Source organism: Leucopleurus acutus, assembly GCF_964270905.1.
Source record: "Leucopleurus acutus genome assembly, chromosome: 5".
NCBI classification, from domain to species: Eukaryota; Metazoa; Chordata; class Mammalia; order Artiodactyla; family Delphinidae; genus Leucopleurus; species Leucopleurus acutus.
The window spans coordinates 41,198,032-41,220,380 of NC_139147.1; the positions used below are offsets into that span (position 1 = coordinate 41,198,032).

At 37.6% G+C, this 22,349-nt stretch overlaps 1 protein-coding gene across 1 annotated transcript; it reads left to right on the plus strand.

The window, feature by feature from the left end:
• Positions 1 to 502: 502 nt before the first annotated feature.
• Positions 503 to 20,573, plus strand: CSNK2A2IP (casein kinase 2 subunit alpha' interacting protein; the record flags this gene model as incomplete). The annotated part of the gene is given in 6 exon segments (XM_082839237.1): positions 503 to 529; positions 18,423 to 18,756; positions 18,759 to 18,985; positions 18,989 to 19,111; positions 19,115 to 19,176; positions 19,178 to 20,573. Coding segments are annotated over 6 exon segments (2,169 nt in total).
• Between the last annotated feature and the right edge of the window lie 1,776 nt (positions 20,574 to 22,349).

Here is a 22,349-nt window from a genome sequence, read left to right on the forward strand (position 1 = left end):
TATCCAGTGTATCTAGTGTGGCCAAACTAGGCTGACTTAGCTCTTTACTCACCAAACCCATGGTTCTTGAATTTGTCTGAGAGATGAAGACAGAGAGGATAGACAGTGTCGAGTCCAGCTGCGTGGCAGTGCTATTTGGCTTCTGGATGGATTCCTGCAGAGCTCATGGGTAGACTCCACTAACGGGTCCCTATGTTTGGGAGACAACTTGATTGAAGGTGAAAAATGGCAGAATTTGCTCACAGTTTTTATTGAATAGAGAACTATATAGAAACAGTAGCCATTATATTTAGGTATATTTCTTTTTCTGTGCATTAGAACATAGTCTTCTCTGGATTGCTTTTCTTCACAGGGATTGAAAGCAGCATATAGTCTACAAGATTGCCTGGCGTGAGAGTAGCTCTGTTTCTAAGAATCATTGAAACAGCTAGATTTTTAGTTTTCATGAAACTTCTCTTAGTTAGAGGCAATTTTACAATCAAAAATATGTAGATTAGTGAGCATGAATGATAAAAAGAGTTCAGAGAAGGTAGCCTTGAAGTATAAATCTGAGAGATACTCTCTTGGGTGTATATATGGAAGAAGATGAAAGCTGAAATGTCTGAGTTCAACAAGGTAGAAATGTCAGGTACTCATGTCAGGCTAGAGATAAACCTCGGATTACAGAGGTTTCTTCTGAAGTCTTCTGTACATCTAAGCCAGAGCCGCTTAGGCAGTTGGTTCCCAAAAGAGGATTATTCTCTTTGAGTGATCAGTCCTCACTCTGAGTTTGGTGCATTAAGATTTCCAAGAAATTCTCTAAATTCAAGTCTCTTGAATTGTAAAAATCTTAATATAGGCCTGAGAGTTTGGCAGGCAGGAGTCAATTTGGCTTAACCAAATCAAACCATTGAGCAGATTAAAAAACAATGCTAGGTTACTTCAGCCCAAAATAAAAACAGATTTATATATTACGTATTCTGAGTATTAACTCAAGTAGACATTGTTAGAAAATTAATCTATACACACAACAAGAATACTGAATATTTTAAATCCTAAACCAATCTTCACCAGTTTTTAAGGCATTGATGCATTATTTATGTTTTTATTGCATGGGTTTCCTGGTGCATGCATTTCTTTCTCTTTTGATGGTTTATTGAGAACACAAAGCATTTGTCTCATTGTACTCTTTTTGTTTTAGAAGGGCTTACATTTGAAAGAGGTTGGCTTGTGGGTCTATTTTTGTTTTATATCAGTTCTTTTTTCTATCATTTTGTGAATGTCTTGTTCCCAAACACTCATCTGCAGATAAGATTCCTGAGACTGGTAGTAGTAGTATACTGATAAATGGATTTACTGCAATTTGTTAATCCATTCACTTGCCGATGACCATTGGGTTATTTCCAGTTTGGACTATTAAACTAATGCTTCAGTGAGCATATTTCTATAAGCCTTCTTATATAGGGTATGATTCCTTTTCTCTCAGGTAAATACTAGGAGTAGACTGGATTATATGATACATGCATACTTCGCTTTTGAAAAAATGGCCAACTGTTTCCAAACTTCTTGTGTTATTATATATTTCAACCAGCAGTGTATGAGAGTTCCATTTTCTCTACATCCTTGTCAATGCTTAGTATGGCCAACTTTTAAAATGTTAACTGTTCTAATAGGTATTTAGTTGTCTCTCATGTGGTTTCAATTTGCATTTCCTAATGAATAATGATGTTGAAATCTTTTCTTTCTGTGTTTCTTTTTTTTTATATACAGCAGGTTCTTATTAGTTATCTATTTTATACATATTAGTGTATATATGTCAATCCCAATCTCCCAATTCATCACACACACACACACACACACACACACCCCACACTCCATTTTTCCCCCTGGTGTCCATATATTTGTTCTCTACATCTGTGTCTCTATTTCTGCCTTGATGAAATCTTTTCCTGTACTTATTTCCCATTCACATATCATCTTTGGAAAGCTGTCCAAATATTTTGCTCATTTTTTATTGGATTGTTTGCTTTCTTAAGTTCTGTCTATAAACTGTTAATAACAAGTCCTTTATCAGATATATGCTTTGCAAATATTTTCCCTACGTTTATGGCTTTTTCTTTTCACTTTCTTAACAGTGTCTTATGAATAGCAGAAATTTTTAATTTTGGTGAAATTCAATTTATTCATGTTCTTTTATTGATTGTGCTTTTCGTGTCACATTTAAAAATCTTTGCCAAAATGCAAAATGACAAAGATTTTTCTCCTGTGTTTTCTATAGTTTTATGTTAGATGTATGATCCCATTATGAATTGATTTTTGTGTGTAATGTGTGGTATGTATCAAAGTTTATTTTTTGCAGCTGTATATATCTAATTATTACAATGTCATTTGAAAGGATTATTCTCCACTGAATTACCTTCACACTGTTTTCAAAAATCAGCTATCTATATGTGTGTGGCTCTATTTCTGAACTTCTTATTCTGTTCTATTGATCAATTTGTCTACCTTTATGCCAATACCAGACAGTTTTGACTATTGTTGCTTTTTAATGTCTTGAAATCAGGTAATGTTGGTCTTCCAACTTTCTTCTTTTTCAGTTTTTTGTGTGTTTTAGCTCCTTTGCATTTAGACCCTTTACCCAGGTTTTCATAGTGTTAATATCTTACATAACCATGGCATATTTATCAAAACAAAGAAATTAACATTGGTACAATACTATTAACGGAACTACAGATTTTAATAGAATTTCACCAGATTTTTCTTTAATATCTTCTTGCTGACCCAGGATCCAGTCCAGGATACCATGTTGCCTTTAGTCATTATGTTTAGATTTCTCCAGTGTGTGACAGTTTCTCTGTCTTTCCTTGTTTTTCATGACTTTGGCACATTTGAAGAGTACTGGTGAAATATTTTGTAGAATTTTCCTCGGTTTGGGCTTGGCTGGTATCTTATGATAAGGTTGGGTTCATGGATTTTGAAGAAGTGTATTATCTTTTTTATATATTTTGAGATTTGACTTGCTAAAATTTTGTTTGGAATTTTTGCATCTATATGAAGAATATTGGTCTATAGTTTTTTTTTTTAATAATCTAATAATGTTTTTGTTTGAATTTGGTATCAGGGTAATGATTGATTCATAGAATGAGTTAGTAAGAAATTGTTCCATTTTAATTTTCTGGAAGAACATTTGCAGAACTGGTATTCTTTCTTTCTTAAATGTTTTGTGGAATGCACCAGGGAAGCAATCAGGGTCTTGTGTTTTCTTTGTGGGAAAGTTTTCTTGCGGTACGCGGGCCTCTCACTGTTGTGGCCTCTCCCATTGTGGAGCACAGGCTCCGGACACGCAGGCTTAGCGGCCATGGCTCACGGCCCCAGCCGCTCCGCGGCATGTGGGATCTTCCCAGACCGGGGCACAAACCCGCGTCCCCTGCATCGGCAAGTGGACTCTTAACCACTGCACCACTAGGGAAGCCTTATGGGAAAGTTTTAAACTTCAATTTATTTAGTAAATTTGGGACCTTCAGATTTCTATTTATTCTTGAATGAGTTTTGGCAATTTTTATCTTTCAAGAAATCTGCCCTTTTCCTCTGAGTTGTCTAATATATTGGCATAATATTATTCACAGAATTACCTTATTATCTTCTTAAATATCTGTAGAGTCCATAGTAATGCCAGCTCTCTCATTCCTGATATTTGTAATTTATGTCTTCATTTCCCTTGATATATCTGGATAAATATTTTCAATTTCATTGATCTCAAAGAACCAGCTTTTTGTATCCTGCTTTTCTTACTTCTAACTTATTTAGCTTCCAATCTCTATTATTTTCTTTCTTCTACTTAATTTTAATTTAATGTGCTCTTCTTTTCCTAGTTGTTTAAGGAGAAAGTTAATATCATTATTTGAAAACTTCTTTTCTTATAGAGTCATTTACTGCTACAAATATCAAAAGTTGATTTCAAATGTTGATATTTAAGAAATTTCTTGATCCATGTATATTGACTTAGTAAAGAGTGACTTCCTTGAACTTTCTGAATTTTAATATATATTGATTCTGTTAGGTTTTCTATATTCTAAATTGGGTTTTCAACCATATGCTATGCAGAAAGATTATTTAATTTCTTCCTTTTCAATAGTTATGTATCTTTCTGTTTCCCTCTTTACTGCATTGGCCAGATCTTAAACAACATTAAATTGTAGTAGTGATAGTGGATATGCTTGTCTATTACCAATCCCTAATGGGACTAACTCATATTTCAATGCCAACTGAATGATTTGATTTTGTTTTCAAATTGATGTTTGCTTTCATTAAATAATCAGTTTTTTCTTAATAGTTTACTGACTGAGTCCTATGAGAAATGGAGGTTGGATTATATAAAATTACTTTTTTGAATACTTATTAAGATTTATTTGTGAATTATGAACATGACAATTTAAATGTTTCCTAATAATAAATCATCATTACATTGTTTGAATGAGATCAAGTTGGTGACAGTCAATTATTATTTTATTGTAATGTTAAATTAACTGTTTTATTTTATTTAGGAATTTTGCATGTGGTATGTGTTATCACTTTATTATTTTCATTTTAGTTTTGAACTACTACTTTTGTTATGTTTTAATATCAGAATTATATACAACAGTTTCACAGAACAAATTTAGAATATTTTTATGTTCATAATATTCTGAAAAAGTTTGTATAACATTTATAAATATATCTTCATTGAAAGTTTGAAAGGACTCAACTGCAAAAAGAATTCGGGCACAGAGATTATTTGTGAATTAAGTCTTTCATAAGTCATATTCATTTTCTTCCCATAGTTATAGCTTCAGTCAAATCTCCACCACTTCTTGCATTGTATTTAACATTTATATGCTTTAGCAAAACATTCTTTGAAATGGGAATGTTATTTGTCTGAAAGTGGAAAAAATTCAAAAATGTTATTTTTCTCTGTTTTTTTCTTTATCTTAAATTCTTATTAGTTCCATTTGTTTTGAATTTCTTTATTCCCCTCCATATGATAGCAGGATTTCTACACTGCATTCTTCTCCTCGTCCCCCTTTTTTCTAAGTTTTCATTGCATCTGTGTGCCAGAACTTGGTTCATCCTTTAATGTTTCAATTTTCAGTGAAAATTTGTGGCAGATGTGTCTTTTCAAATTAGCATCAAGTTATGCAATTTTAAAATTTTTATTGAAATTAAGAAACACAGAAAAATACACATAGCATAACTATGTTAGAGCTCAATTATCACAAAGTGAATTCACCCACACAATCAGCATCCAGGTCAAGAAACAGACCATTATCAACACCCCAGAAGCTTTGTGTTCCCTCCGAATCTCCACTTCCATAAATGTATTATTATCTTGACCACTAACACCATAGTTAGTATGAACTCATTTTGTACTTTCACACATAAAATTATGAATTATTTTTTGTGCATATAATACTTTTCATTCAACATTTTGTATGTGATATTCATCCATGTAGTTGCATGAAGCTAGATTTTCTGTTAATTTTCATTGTTGTTTGGTATTTTATTGAATGAATATATCACAATTTATTTATATATTCTATTAATGATGGACAATTAATTCTAGTTTGAAGCTATTAGGAATAATGTTCCAATGAATATCCTAGTATATGTATTTTGCTACCAATATTTATGCATTGCATGCCTCTTGGAATGTACCTAAGAGTGGAATATAATATACACATGTGTGTGTATATATAAAATATACTATTAAGCTACATAATCACCAATTATTGGCTTTGTCAGTTTTCATATTATTTTAGTCACATTCTAATAATGTGCAGTAGGATCTCTCTGTAGTTTAAATATGCACTTCACTGATTTCTAAGGAGGCTGAGTGTTTTTTTCGTATGTGCATTAGCATTTGGATATCTTCCTTGTGAAGTGCTTACTCACATGTATTGCTTATCATTCTAATTGCATTGCCTGTCTTTTCTTAGCAACTTGCAGAAGTTGTAATGGATATGAGTCTTTTTTTAAGTATTGTAAATATTTATTTCCATTCTTTGATTTGCCTTTAACTCTTTCTAAATATGGTATTTTTTGATGATTGGGAATTCTTTTAATCGTTATAGCTTTCTATGTTCCTTTTTTAAACATCTTTATTGGAGTATAACTGCTTTACAATGGTGTGTTAGTTTCTGCTTTATAACAAAGTGAATCAGTTATACATATACATATATCCCCATATTTCTTCCCTCATCTGTCTCACTCCCTCCTACTCGCCCTGTCCCAGCCCTCTAGGTGGTCACAAAGCACTGAGCTGATCTCCCTGGGCTATGCGGCTGCTTCCCACTAGCTAGCTATTTTACATTTGGTAGTGTATATATGTCCATGCCACTCTCTCACTTTGTCCCAGCTTACCCTTCCCCCTCCCCATATCCTCAAGTCCATTCTCTAGTAGGTCTGCGTCTTTATTCCCGTCTTGCCCCTATGTTCTTCATGACATTTCTTTTTTCCTTAGATTCCATATATATGTGTTAGCATACGGTATTTGTTTTTCTCTTTCTGACATACTTAACTCTGTATGACAGACTCTAGGTCCATCCACCTCACTACAAATAACTCAATTTCGTTTTTTTTATGGCTGAGTAATATTCCATAGTATATATGTACCACATCTTCTTTATCCATTCATCTGCTGATGGACACTTAGGTTGCTTCCATGTCCTGGCTACTGTAAATAGAGCTGCGATTAACATTTTGGTACATGATTCTTTTTGAATTACGGTTTTTCAGGGTATATGCCCAATACGGGGATTGCTGGGTCGTATGGTAGTTCTATTTTTAGTTTTTTAAGGAACCTCCAAACTGTTCTCCATAGTGGCTGTGTCAATTTACATTTCCACCAACAGTGCAAGAGTGTGTCCTTTTCTCCACACCCTCTCCAGCATTTATTGTTTCTAGATTTTTTGATGATGGCCATTCTGACTGGTGTGAGATGATATCTCATTGCAGTTTTGATTTGCATTTCTCTAATGATTAATGATATTGAGTATTCTTTCATGTGTTTGTTGGCAATCTGTATATCTTCTTTGGAGAGCTGTCTATTTAGGTATTCTGCCCATTTTTGGATTGGGTTATTTGTTTTTTTGACATTGAACTGCATGAGGTGCTTGTAAATTTTGGAGATTAATCCTTTGTCAGTTGCTTCATTTGTAAATATTTTCTCCCATTCTGAGGGTTATCTTTTCGTGTTGTTTATGGTTTCCTTTGCTGTGCAAAAGCTTTTAAGTTTCATTAGGTCCCATTTGTTTATTTTTGTTTTATTACCATTTCTCTAGGAGGTAGGTCAAAAAGGATCTTGCTGTGATATATGTCATGGAGCATTCTGCCTATGTTTTCCTCCAAGAGTTTAAAAGTGTCTGGCCTTACATTTAGGTCTTTAATCCATTTTGAGTTTATTTTTGTGTATGGTGTTACGGAGTGTTCTAATTTCATTCTTTGACGTGTAGCTGTCCAGTTTTCCCAGCACCACTTATTGAAGAGGCTGTCTTTTCTCCACTGTATATTCTTGCCTCCTTTATCAAAGAAAAGGTGACCATATGTGCGTGGGTTTATCTCTGGGCTTTCTATCCTGTTCCATTGATCTATATTTCTGTTTTTGTTCCAGTACCATACTGTCTTGATGGCCGTAGCTTTGTAGTATAGTCTGAAGTCAGGGAGCCAGATTCCTCCAGCTCCGTTTGTCTTTCTCAAGATTGCGTTGGCAATTCGGGATCTGTTGTGTTTCCATAAGATTGTGAGATTTTTTTGTTCTACTTCTGTGAAAAATGCCAGTCATAGTTTAATGGGGATTGCATTGAATCTGTAGATTGCTTTGGGTAGTATAGTTATTTCCACAATGTTGATTCTTCCAATCCGAGGACATGGTATATGTCTCCATCTATTTGTATCATCTTTAATTTCTTTCATCAGTGTCTTATAATTTTCTGGATACAGGTCTTTTGTCTCCTTAGGTAGGTTTATTCCTAGATATTTTATTCTTTTTGTTGCAGTGGTAAATGGGAGTGTTTTCTTAATTTCACTTTCAGATTTTTCATCATTAGTGTATAGGAATGCAAGAGATTTCTGTGCATTAATTTTTTATCCTGCTACTTTACCAAATTCATTGATTAGCTCTAGTAGTCTTCTGGTGGCATCTTTAGGGTTCTCTATGTATAGTATCATGTCATCTGCAAACAGTGACAGCTTTACTTCTGCTTTTCCGTTTTGGATTCCTTTTATTTCTTTTTCTTCTCTGATTGCTGTGGCTAAAATTTCCAAAACTATGTTGAATAATAGTGGTGAGAGTGGGCAACCTTGTCTTGTTCCTGATCTTCGTGGAAATGGTTTCAGGTTTTCACCATTGAGGACGATGTTGGCTGTGGGTTTGTCATATATGGGCTTTATTATGTTGAGGTAAGTTCCCTCTATGCCTACTTTCTGGAGGGTTTTTATCATAAATGGTTGAATTTTGTCAAAAGCTTTTTCTGCATCTATTGAGATGATCATCTGGTTTTTCTCCTTCAATTTGTTAATATGGTATATCACATTGATTGATTTTTGTATATTGAAGAATCCTTGCATTCCTGGGATCAACCCCACTTGACCATGGTGTATGATCCTTTTAATGTGCTGTTGGATTTTGTTTGCCAGTATTTTGCTGAGGATTTTTGCATCTATGTTCATCAGTGATATTGGCCTGTAGTTTTCTTTCTTTGTGACATCTTTGTCTGGTTTTGGTATCAGGGTGATGGTGGCCTCGTAGAATGAGTTTGGGAGTATTCCTCCCTCTGCTATATTTTGGAAGAGTTTGAGAAGGATAGGTGTTAGCTCTTGTCTAAATGTTTGATAGAATTAGCCTGTGAAGCCCTGTGGTCCTGGGCTTTTGTTTGTTGGAACATTTTTAATCACAGTTTCAATTTCAGTGCTTGTGATTGGTCTGTTCATATTTTCTATTTCTTCTGTTTCAGTCTCAGAAGGTTGTGCACTTCTAACAGTTCGTCCATTTCTTCCAGGTTGTCCATTTTATTGGCATATAGTTGCTTGTAGTAATTTCTCATGATTCTTTGTATTTCTGCAGTGTCAGTTGTTACTTCTCCTTTTTCATTTCTAATTCTATTGATCTGAGTCTTCTCCCTTTTTTTCTTGATGAGTCAGGCTAGTGGTTTATCCATTTTGTTTATCTTCTCAAAGAACCAGCTTTTAGTTTTATTGATCTTTGCTATCATTTCCTTCATTTCTTTTTCATTTGTTTCTGATCTGATTTTATGATTTCTTTCCTTCTACAAACATTGTAGTTTTCTTGTTCTTCTTTTTCTAATTGCTTTAGGTGTAAGGTTAGATTGTTTATTTGAGGTGTTTTTTGTTTCTTGAGGTAGGATTTTATTGTTATAAACTTCCTTCTTGGGACAGCTTTTGCTGCATCCCATAGGTTTTGGGTCATCGTGTTTTCATTGTCATTTGTTTCTAGGTATTTTTGATTTCCTCTTTGATTTCTTCAGTGATCTCTTGGTTATTTAGTAGTGTATTGTTTAGCCTCCATGTGCTTGTATTTTTACAGATTTTTTTCTGTAATTGATATCTAGTCTCATAGAGTTCTTGTCAGAAAAGATACTTGATACGATTTCAATTTTCTTAAATTTACCAAGGCTTGATTTGTGACCCAAGACATGATCTATCCTGAAGAATCTTCCATGAGCACTTAAGAAGAAAGTGTATTCTGGTTTTTTGGATGGACTGTCCTATAAATATCAATTAAGTCCTTCTTTTTTTTTTTCCTTTCTTTTTCTTTATTTGTAACTATTTAAAGCTTTCATATAACTATCTGCAGTATGAGTTGATACTAAATAAAATATCAATTAGGTGATGAAATTAACATCCAACAAGCAAATATAATCATTAAAATTTCTGCTGTACCCATTTTTTAAAATCTTGGTTCTGGTAAAATAATATCACAGTGATTTTTCTCTCCTGTCAGAGAATGGCTATACTTGCTTTTCAATGATTGTGTTTTGTTCAAACATATATATTCTCTGTATTCAAAAACTGTGATAACAAAAGAACTATTTTATAAGAAATTTAACATAATAGCCTCTACCCTTGAGTAGAGTACATTAGAATGTTTGTACAGTTATTTCATAGGTAGTTTGATGAAACAGTATTTCATTAGAGGAAAATCTGTACTTATCAGAAGAGGATGATTCAGTGGATATGCAAATGAGGTGGCTAGTCTTCCTTATATTTTTCTCACCTCCAGAATAGCCAGAAAGGAGTGAGAATTCTAGGGCTACAATCTTTAATTTTTTTTTCTTTTTTGTTTTTTTTTTTTGTGTGTGTGGAATGCACGCCTCTCACTGTTGTGGTCTCTCCTGTTGTGGAGCACAGGCTCCGGACATGCAGGCTCAGCGGCCATGGCTCACAGGCCCAACTGCTCCACAGCATGTGGTATCTTTCCGGACCGGGGCACGAACCCGTGTCCCCTGAATTAGCAGGTGGACTCTTAACCACTGCATCACTGGGGAAGCCCTACAATCTTTACATTTATAAAGGCAGTTAGCATCTTTCTTTGATGGAAATATTAGAACATAGCATAAGATTTTTTCCTCTTTTGAGAAGACCAAAGCTCTGAAAATGTACTTGGATTATTAACACCTAAGTCACAGCAGTTCAAAAGTTCAAGGATAAATATGGATCTGGAGATAATCCTTGTAAGAATTCCACCTTGGTAGACAAAGAAAATGGCTGAGATCACATCAACAGGACTCCCTTTAATAGGTGCAAAAATAAAGTCACATAAGAAGAGAAGAAACCCTTGTCAGCGCCTCTGGAGGGAGGATATGAATAGCAAAAGAAACTAGTAGAAGGAGTGGGAAAAACATTGAAGAGACAAGCAGTTAAAGACCAAGTTAAGATCAGAAGTAGCTACGAAACTTTTTCTTGCAATGACAAGGGAAGCAAAGAGGCCTACAGCCACATGGTAAATCCACTCTCTTTGCTCATTCTGAGTCGTGTCTGTTCTCTGTGTTCTAATAATGCTATGTTGATATACTTATCACTTCACATTGTATTATTGGCTTACCTCCCTCTCCAGTCACATTAGGAGTAGACTGAAAGCAACATGAAGTCTCTTTATTTCTTTATCCTCAGTGCCTAGCACAAGATCTGGAATATACTGTTTATCAACTGTCTGTCAAATGAATGAGCCAGGTTCAACCCTATATGATCTTGAGAGAGACACAGTAGTCAAGTAAACATCCAAAACCAAAATAAGTATTACTTTAGAGTAAACTCTGAGATAATATGGAAGTACACATAATCGATAGAATTCCAATTAAACGCAAAGACATTTGACACTACTTAGCCTATACGTAAGTGATCCTTTATAGACCAATGATAATTTTGAATTAGGTATTTTGAAATATTGAAAATAGTTCATTAATGCTTCTAGGTAACTTTATTGATTCCTAGTTGGATGCTAGTGAGCTAGAACTCAAGAAATCCATGAGATCCAAGGTCTGGAGTGTTCCTGGACCTGGGCTATACCTGAGTTTATAGGTGAGTGTCAGATGATGCTACTCTCAGGATAGGAAGGCTGCCAACATTGGGAAACAAAGACACAGCCTGATATCTCACATCACAGTTCTTTAGAGTTAATTGATTTATTACTGACAGTTCTGTTTACTGCGGTTCTGAGCATTGTTGCCAGGGAAAGTGCCAAGGAGAGTTGCTGAACATCGAACTTGCACATCAGCGCTTGCCCCAAGGTGAATCCAGACATTTAAAAGAGACTTATATTGGGCTTCCCTCGTGGCACAGTGGTTGAGATTCTGCCTGCCGATGCAGGGGACATGGGTTCGTGCCCTGGTCCGGGGAGATCCACATGCCGCGGAGAAGCTGGGTCCGTGAGCCATGGCTGCTGAGCCTGTGCATCTGGAGCCCGTGCCACGCAACGGGAGAGGCCACAACAGTGAGAGGCCCACGTACTGCAAAGAAAAAAAAAAAAAAGAATTATATTGAAGGTCCTTCTTTTTTAATGTATCATTCAAAGCTTGTGTTTCCTTATTTATTTTTATTTTGGATGATCTGTCCATTGGTGAAAGTGGGGTGTTAAAGTCCCCTACTATGATTGTGTTACTGTCATTTTCCCCTTTTATGGCTGCTAGCATTTGCCTTATGTATTGAGATCCTCCTATTTGTGGTGCATAAATAGTTAAAATTGTTATATCTTCTTCTTGGATTGATCCCTTGATCATTATGTAGTGTCCTTCTTTGTCTCTTGTAATAGTCTTTGTTTTAAAGTCTATTTTGTCTGATATGAGAATTGCTACTCCAGTTTTCTTTTGATTTCCATTTGCATGGAATATCTTTTTCCATCCACTCATTTTCAGTCTGTATATGTCCCTAGGTCTGAAGTGGGTCTCTTGTAGACAGCATATATACGGGTCTTGTTTTTGTATCCATTCAGCCAGTCTATGTATTTTGGTTGGAGCATTTAATCCATTTACATTTAAGGTAATTATCGATATGTATGTTCCTATTACCATTTTCTTAATTGTTTTGGGTTTGTTATTGTAGGTCTTTTCCTTGTCTTGTGTTTCCTGCCTAGGGAAGTTCCTTTAGCATTTGTTGTAAAGCTGGTTTGGTGGTGCTGAATTCTCCTAGCTTTTGCTTGTCTGTAAAGCTTTTAATTTCTCTGTCAAATCTGAATGAGATCCTTGCTAGGTAAAGTAATCTTGGTTGTAGGTTTTTCCCCTTCATCAGTTTAAATATGTCCTGCCACTCCCTTCTGGCTTGGAGAGTTTCTACTGAAAGATCAGCTGTTAACCTTATGGGGATTCCCTTGTATTTTATTTGTTGCTTTTCCCTTGTTGCTTTTAATATTTTTTCTTTGTATTTAATTTTTTTTTTTTTTCTGTACACGGGCCTCTCACTGTTGTGGCCTCCCCCGTTGCAGAGCACAGGCTCTGGACGCGCAGGCTCAGTGGCCATGGCTCACAGGCCCAGCCGCTCTGCGGCATGTGGGATCTTCCCAGACTGGGGCACGAACCCATGTCCCCTGCATCGGCAGGCGGACTCTCAACCACTGCACCACCAGAGAAGCCCTGTATTTAATTTTTGACAGTTTGATTAATATGTGTCTTGGCGTGTTTCTCCTTGTATTTATCCTGTATGGGACTCTCTGTGCTTCCTGGACTTGATTGACTATTTCCTTTCCCATATTTGGGAAGTTTTCAACTATAATCTCTTCAAATATTTTCTCACTCCCTTTCTTTTTCTCTTCTTCTTCTGGGACCCCTATCATTTGAATGTTGGTATGTTTAGTGTTGTCCCAGAGGTCTCTGAGACTGTCCTCAATTCTTTTCATTCTTTTTTCTTTATTCTGCTCTGAGGTAGTTATTTCCACTATTTTATCTTCCAGGTCACTTATCCGTTCTTCTGCCTCAGTTGTTCTGCTATTGATCCCTTCTAGAGAATTTTTAATTTCATTTATTGGGTTATTCATCACTGTTTGTTTGCTCTTTAGTTCTTCTAGGTCCTTGTTAAACGTTTCTTGTATTTTCTCCATTCTATTTCCAAGATAGATAATTCCTGTGCATGCACACAGGCTTCTTGGTGGCTTCAGCAGCAGCCTTAGCATCTCATGCCCGTCTCTGGGGTTTGCACTGATAGCCGTGGCTCATGCCCATCTCTGGAGCTCCTTTAAGTGGCACTCTTAATCCCCTCTCCTCATGCACCAGGAAACAAAGAGGCAAGAAAAGTTTTTGTAGGTCCTTGTTAAACATTTCTTATATTTTCTCCATTCTATTTCCAAGATTTTGGATCATCTTTACTATCATTATTCTGAATTCTTTTTCAGGTAGACTGCCTATTTCCTCTTCTTTCGTTAGTTCTGGTGGGTTTTTACCTTGCTCCTTCATCTGCTGTGTGTTTCTCTGTCTTCTCATTTTGTGTAACTTACTGTGTTTGGGGTCTCGTTTTTGCAGGCTGCAGGTTCGTAATTCCCATCGTTTTTGGTGTCTGCCCTCAGTGGCTAAGGTTGGTTCAGTGGGTTTTGTCGGCTTCCTGGTGGAGGGGACTAGTGCCTGTGTTCTGGTGGATGAGCCTGGATCTTCTTTCTGGTGTCACGTCTGATGGTGTGTTTTGGGGTGTCTGTGGCCTTATTAGGATTTTAGGTAGCCTCTCTGCTAATGGGTGGGGTTGTGTTCCTGTCTTGCTAGTTGTTTGTCATAGGGTGTCCAGCACTGGAGCTTGCTGTTCGTTGAGTGGAGCTGGGTCTTGGTGTTGAGATGGAGATCTCTGGGAGATTTTCTCCATTTGATATTACATGGAGCTGGGAGGTCTCTAGTGGAACAATGCCCTGAACTTGGCTCTCCCACCTCAGAGGCACAGCGCTGACGCCTGGCTGGAGCACCAAGAGCCTGTCCTCCACACGGCTCAGAATAAAAGGGAGAAAAAAAGAAAGAAAGAAAGAAAGAAAGAAAGAAAGAAGTTGATAAAATAAAATAAAATAATTAAAATAAATATTTAAAAAATTTTTTAAAGTAATAAAAAAAAGAAAGAAGAGAACAACCAAACCAAAGAACAAATCCACCAATGATAACAAACGCTAAAAACTATACTAAAAAAACAAAACAAAAACCGGACAGACAGAACCCTAGGACAAATGGTAAAAGCAAAGCTGTACAGACAAAATTACACACAGAAGCATACACATACACACTCACAAAAAAAGAAAAAGGGAAAAAAATATATGTATTGTTGTTCCCAAAGTCCACCTCCTCAATTTGGGATGATTCGTTGTCTATTCAGGTATTCCACAGATGCGGGGTACATCAAGTTGATTGTGGGGATTTAATCTGCTGCTCCTGAGGCTGCGGGGAGGGATTTCCCTTTCTCTTCTTTGTTTACACAGCTCCCGGGGTTCAGATTTGGATTTGGCCCCACCTCTGCGTGTAGGTTACCTGAGGGCGGTTCTTCCTCGCTCAGACAGGAGGGGGTTAAAGGAGCAGCTGATTCGGGGGCTCTGGCTCACTCAGGCTGGGGGAGGGAGGGGTACGGATGTGGGGCGAGCCTGCGGCAGCAGAGGCCAGCTTGACGTTGCACCAGCCTGAGGCGCGCCATGCATTCTCCCGGGGAAGTTGTCCCTGGATCCCGGGACCCTGGCAGTGGCAGGCTGCACAGGCTCCTGGGAGGGGAGGTGTGGATAGTGACCTGTGCTGGCACACAGGCTTCTTGGTGGCAGCAGCAGCAGACTTAGCGTCTTATGCCCGTCTCTGGGGTCTGCGCTGATAGCCACGGCTCGCGCCCGTCTCTGGAGCTCCTTTAAGCAGCGCTCTTAATCCCCTCTCCTCGTGCACCAGGAAACAAAGAGGGAAGAAAAAGTCTCTTGCCTGTTCGGCAGCTGCAGACCTTTTCCCCGGATTCCCTCCCGTCTAGCCGTGGCGCACTAACCCCTTCAGGCTGTGTTCACGCCGCCAGTCCTCTCCCTGCACTCCAACTGAAGCCCGAGCCTCAGCTCCCAGCCCCCGCCCGCCCTGGTGGGGGAGCAGACAAGCCTCTCGGCCTGGTGAGTGCTGGTTGGCACTGATCCTCTGTGCGGGAATCTCTCCGCTTTGCCCTCCGCACCCCTGTTGCTGTGCTCTCCGCGGCTCCGAAGCTTCCCCCTTCCGCCACGCCCATCTTCGCCAGTGAAAGGGCTTCCTAGTGTGTGGAAACCTTTCCTCCTTCACAGCTCCCTCCCACTGGTGCAGGTCCCGTCCCTATTCTTTTGTCTCTGTTTTTTCTTTTTTCTTTAACCCTGCGCAGGTACGTGGGGATTTTCTTGCCTTTTGGGAGGTCTGAGGTCTTCTGCCAGTGTTCAGTAGGTGTTCTGTAGGAGTTGTTCCACATGTAGATGTATTTCTGATGTATTTTTGGGGAGGAAGGTGATCTCCACGTCTTACTCTTCCACCATCTTGAAGCCTTTTTATGTTCTTTTAAGAAATCTTTCCTTACATCAAGATCATGGAGTTACTCTATTATTATTATCTAGAAGTTTGTTAGAGTGCCACACATATATAGTAGGATGTGCCATTCCCCCTCCTTTTAAAGTATTGGATGTCAAAACACACCACACAAAGCCAGCAAGTAACTTCAGTCATTATTATTCATGCAGGCAGAAGCAAAATGAAGAAAATCTTTGGGTGAGGAGTAACTATGTCTCACCAGCAAGAGTTTGCTTTGGATGTGTGACAGAGGAGAGGGAAGAGAGTGAGTGAGGTTATGGGGGAAAGATATGTAGAGGTTAATATAATAATACATTAGTTTACCTGAGATATGCCTATGGTATAAACTGAAATAGTGGAATTGGATAGAAAAAAGATGAATTAAAGTATGAAAGAGATAAAACCAACAGGTCCTGGTTTCTAAATCATTTTAGAAAGTGAAGCTGTCCAGGATGATTTCAAAGATTTTGAATTAGATGAATAGGTTTTAAGAACCGAGAGAGAAGATATACAAAAAGATGATTTCTTTATAAGGAGAAATAACTTACTGATTTTTATGTTTTGTGCTTGAATTGTTTTGGGGAATTTTGGATAGAGAAGTCTGATGATTAATTGGAAATAGAATTTCAAAGCTAAAGAGAAAACCAGGACTAGAGACAAAAAAATTAGGAAGTCATTGGTGTGTAAATAATATTGTTGATACTTGGAGAATTCCACTAAGAATGACTCAACACTTGAAAACAAGTGAATTAAGATACTAATAAGATATATTTTTAAATAAATGTAAATAAGATTAAATATGTGGAAAGACACCTTAACATAAGGGAAAAAATTCTAGCAGTAGTAGAATTGATAGTAAATAAGTGGATAAGTTGGCATATATGAGGAATAAAGATGTCCATCAGAAATTGGATTAGTAAGTTACTGAAGCATAGAAATAACCATGAAACCAAATTCTGATAGCTCTCATTCTTCAAGGGCCTTAAAGTCAGTGTTCTAATTGGCTAATCCCTGCATCAGTTGGAATTACTCTTGGGTTTTTTGTCATATAGTGTGTTTTAGCCTTAAAACCTGAAGAACAGACCCTTGACCATGAAAAATGCACTGAAATAGTGTCATGTTAAACCATGTGTTGCTTTTTTTTTTTTTTTTTTGCGATACGCGGGCCTCTCACTGTTGTGGCTTTTCCCGTTGCGGAGCACAGGCTCTGGACGCGCAGGCTCAGCGGCCATGGCTCACAGGCCCAGCTGCTCTGCGGCATATGGGATCTTCCCGGACTAGGGCACGAACCCGTGTCCCCTGCATCGGCAGGTGGACTCTCAACCACTACGTCACCAGGGAAGCCCATGTGCTGCTTTTTAAGAAGCACCATAGCTGTGTTTCCTGAGTAGTAAATGCTTGTATTGCTTTTGACCAGATAGAAGGTTCTGTTTTTTATAAACTTTCTATAGTTCATTTTTAAATCCTAAATGTAACTAATGTGATTCCTTAGGAATAAAGTGAAAATAGGACAGAACTGGTGATGTAAGTCTGAGAACTACTCTGAGGTGAGAACAAAAGAAAAGAATTCAGTGAAGATCTATAGAGAAATAAGAGAATGAATGAGAGAATCAGAGTAGAGAGAAATAATGCACATGAATGAAGAACATTGTTTGAAAAGGTAGTGATCAACAGTTTCAAAAGCTGCAATAGTGACAAATAAGACTAAGACTGAAAGTATGCAATAGACATTCAACTAGAATTATGGTCTTTTGGAAGTAAGCTAAAAGGGGATAATGATGGGTAATTGAATCTAAATTGAAAACGAACATATCAGAACTTCCATTTCACTTTCTTTAAGATTCTCTTATTTCATGCAATAAACTTATCACAGACTTTTTTTTTTCTTTTTTTACTAAAGCAATCATTGAAAGTGTACTGAAAATAGCTATTACCTTTTATTGAGCATCTCTTATATCTTGGGCACTGTTACACATTTTAGATGTATTATTTAGTCTTTAGCCCAATAAATTAAACATTATGTTTATCTATTTTACAGATGGGCAATTGGGAATTTAGAAAGTTTAATTCAAAAGTTACACACACAGTAGTTCTCTAGTCACTACAAATTGTTTGAGAAAATTAATATCCCTATCAGGATCTCTTCTGAACCTTCTTCACTCTTTTGTTAACAGGCATTATTTCCTCAAGAGGAAAAAACTCTAAAGAGAAGACAGAGAAGAATCTCAATTGGTGACACTTTTTTCAACCTCATTTACACCTCAATTTTGAAATGCTCTATAATATTTAGGAATTAACAAAAAGATTACATGATAGATGATAGAAACTACCTAAGTTTTTTATTTAAAAGTATTTGTTGTCCATGGAATCCAGCTAAAAGACTCTATCAGTTACTAAAACATCCCTGCAAGCCAACTGCTTTCAGAAAGACCTCTAGACTAGCACAAGTTGGTGCCACTAGCTTACTATGATCAACAGTGTGTGCCATTAGAACGCTCTTACCAACTGGCCACAAGCAGCTCATTAACACATCAACACACAGATGAAAAACAAAAGCAACCCAATAACCAATCTGTGGTCAGAGTAGAATCCCATAGTAATAACCCTGCAGTGCATCCCCTAAACTCTAACCAGAAGGTACAGAGATGCTCAATATTGCCCTCTGCCAAGTGTCAGGACACAATTTCACAGGACCTCTATAACAGGGTTCTGAAATCACCATTATCTCACTCCAAATATCAGGCCACACCTTCACTACACCTCCACCAGAGAACTCCCTGTGGCCTAATAAGAGAGGCTTGAGCTCACCGTTGTCCCACGCCAAACCTCAGATCATATCTTCACTTGACCTCACCAAGACATCATTGCCAGAGCCCAATCAAACAGCCTGGAGCTCACAATTATCCTTTCCCAATCCTCAGAATACATCTTCCCTAGACATTTGCTGGATATCACCTTCACCGAAGTCTAATCGAAGGGTCTCAAGTTCATCATTATATGCCCTCTAACATCAAGAAACTCCTTCCCCAGACTACCTATGGACATTGTCATCTTTGGGACCTAATCAAAGAGCCTTTAGCTCAGCGTTACCCGAGTCCAAGCCTCAGAAAGCCTCTTCATTGGATAGCCTTTGACACTCTTTGTTAGAGCGCAATCAAAGATGTTTGAGCTCACCATCATTCAACTCTACACCTCAAACACGACTTGCTTCAGACATCACCTTCTTTGGAGCCCAGTCAGATGACTCTGAGCTCATCGTTACCTGATTCCAGACCTCAGACAACACCTGTATTGAGCTCTAATTCCAGTGTTCTGAGATTAACGTTGTCCAACTCAAAAGAAAGGAAATCACCTTTACCACATTCTATGCATCAGTCAAAGAGTTTGCCATTGTTCCAGCCCAAAACACTTGATCGTAACTTCAGGACCCTGAATTCACCAGTGTGTCACTCAAAATTTCAGAACACCACTTCACTAAGTGACAAACACAAGGCCACAGATCTTCCCTCACCCCATCCCAAACCAAATATCTCAGGTCCATCATTATTAAGCTCCAAACACTGCATCAGGAACATAGCTGCTTTAACATTGGGCTCCAGGCTCCAGAGTAAAAGCAGTTTTGGTCTTTATGAAAAGACAGAACCAAATAAGGAAATTCGATGGACTTTAGGTTATATTCATCCCTGCATTATCAAAGGTGGAACGGTCCCTGATGATGTTGTAAATAAAATTGTCAATTCTCTCTCCAAGACCAGAATCCAGAGGGATCTCTGTAGGCAGATTCTCTTTCGAAGGATGAGGGGAAGGGCAAATCCTCATCCTGGACCCCGCCTTTCATCAAGTTATATGGTTTGTTTAGCTTGTGCTTCCTGCATAAAATCTCAGTGTAACCATCTTACAGGAAGGAAAGACCCTCGTGCTGCAACACTCTTTGTCAGCCCAGCACCTGAGGCCACTCCTGAGGGAGAAATAGAGGTGAAACTAGTTTTTATCCTCTCCCTACCAGAGACTTCTTTTTCATTCCCTGTGAAAGAAAATCAGCCTGATGAAGTCCCTGAAGAAAACCTTGGAGGAATTGGGAAGATATCAAAATTTTTCCCTACATCTGAACCCGATATCACCAAGGAGGCTAATGTGAAGAAAACATGGCCGACAGTAGCCCCTGAAAACCAAGCTATAAGCCAACAGCCCCAGGCTATAGACTGGCTGCTCTATGTTAAGGAAAGTAGTAACCCTCAGTCGCAGTCCCTACTCCCCTCATCTTCTTCCTCATCGTCCTCTTCTTCCTCTTCCTCTTCCACTACACCCCCTTTACCTCCTCATCCTCTGAAAGAGTCTACCACATCTACCGTCTCAGGCTGTGTGTCCACTAAGGTACTTAGTTACCACCGGCTGCCTCCAGGGGTCTCCTGGCTTGAGTTTATATGTAGTAAAAATCACCAGCCACTTCCTGGAAAACCATGTCCAAGTCAATCACCATCTCCCCAAACAAGGCCTATGAGGAAAAGCACCACAGTAAAAAGGAGAAAGGGGCCAAAGATACTGTTCAAAATGTTCCAGACAAAGGTTCAAAATGAGAGAAATCTTGATTAAATTAACTTTTTTGTTTCTTTGAAGGCAATTGACCTTTAGTTCTTTGACATTAGAGATTGATTTCCTATCGTGCTTATTAAAATTCTTAGTATTAACTAAGCGTGCCTCTATAATTCAGCTGATGAAGCAGCTAGTTGAGGGGAACTATTACTCTTAAGTCTATTTTCTACTTAAATAATAGACTATGATCTCCTAGAAGCCAAATTGAATCCTATGTTTTTAACCAAATGCCTGGCTTACAGTAACCACTATAAAATAATTGTTAAGTGAATTAATAATAATTGGCCATAGACCAGAAACACCTCATTTGTCTTGCCCTGAACAGTATCTAACTCATTGTTATTCTCATTCCTCATAAGATATAATAATGACAGAATCCTTAAACCAGTGTATGCTAATCCGTTTCCCTACCTCTAAAGAAAATTCACATCATGTTCAACAGGTAAGAGTATATATAGAAAAGAATCTTTTCAGTTATGTGTTCCTAGGGAAAATTCTTCTATGCTAAGATCCCACACTCTAAAATGCAATGATTTACTCAACCTTAGTTAGCAAATCTCAGGAAAGAATAACTAACTGTTGCAGACAATCCTACCTTATGTTGACTGTGCCAACATTTAAATTACAGGCTCTAAAGTCACTTGTTCATCACTTCTACCTATACAACATAAACGGGTTAATAAAAATGTTTAAAAATGTTTTTGTTCCACTGGGTCCACTAGTAGTGGGAAAAGGAGGGAATTGTCTTACCTATTACCTTAAGTGATTATCTCTAACCCCAAGGGCTAGAATTAGCTTCTCTTGCATGCACTGATGGCTCACACTTCTGCCTCTCCACTCCACATCTTTCTGAACACCAACTTGCATATGGGGCTTTTCCAGTGGAACTTTGCACAGGCACCTCAAACTCAATATGGTCAAACCAGAATTTATCATCTTTACATTTACAACTTGCATCTTTACATTATAGTCCTTTGCCCTCTGTGTTCCCTATTTCAGTGGATGCACCACCATCTGTCATGGAGTTTGACTGTTTTTCTCATTGCCTGCCCCTCTCCAGGCCCATGTGTTCCATGGCCTTATTGTCTCCAGAATCCAGCTTTTTCCTTCAACCCCACTGCCACTATTCTAGTTGTGGTCACAGCATTTGTCAGCTAGATTACTCCTAAACATGTATTTTAACTTTTGAATGCATTTCTGAGACAAAATTTATTAAGGCCATTTCACTGTTTATAACACTTTTATCATTGCCCACTGTTTTCTGGGAAAAGTCTAAATTCCTTTTATGATTGAACATGATAATTTTTCAAAATTATTTTCAAAAAAATTTTCAGAAATCTTTTCAAAAAAGATTTCTTATTCTTCTCCAGTTTCAGCCACATTAATTTCTTTACAGTGTGAAGCAATCATCCTACACTTCTAAAACAACAATTCTGCTGTCCAGAAAGATCCATCCTTCTATACATTTTTGCTCTACAGGGCTCTATTTTGTCTTAACATCTTCTGGGAAGCCTTTTCCTGATCCACTTACAAAGAAAGAGTTTAGCTGGCCTTCTTATTACCATGAAACTCTGTTTTTACTCTTTATACTGCTCTTAACCATATTATAAAGCAATTATTTCTTGTCTGTCTTCACTCACTAGACTGAAAACTTCTTATTCACCATTTTATTTCTAGTTTTTATCTAGTCCTTGAAATAGAGTATATTCCCTGAAATATGTATTGATATTGAATTAATGCTACTGAAACTCTTCATCTGTTTAAAATTCTCTGAAA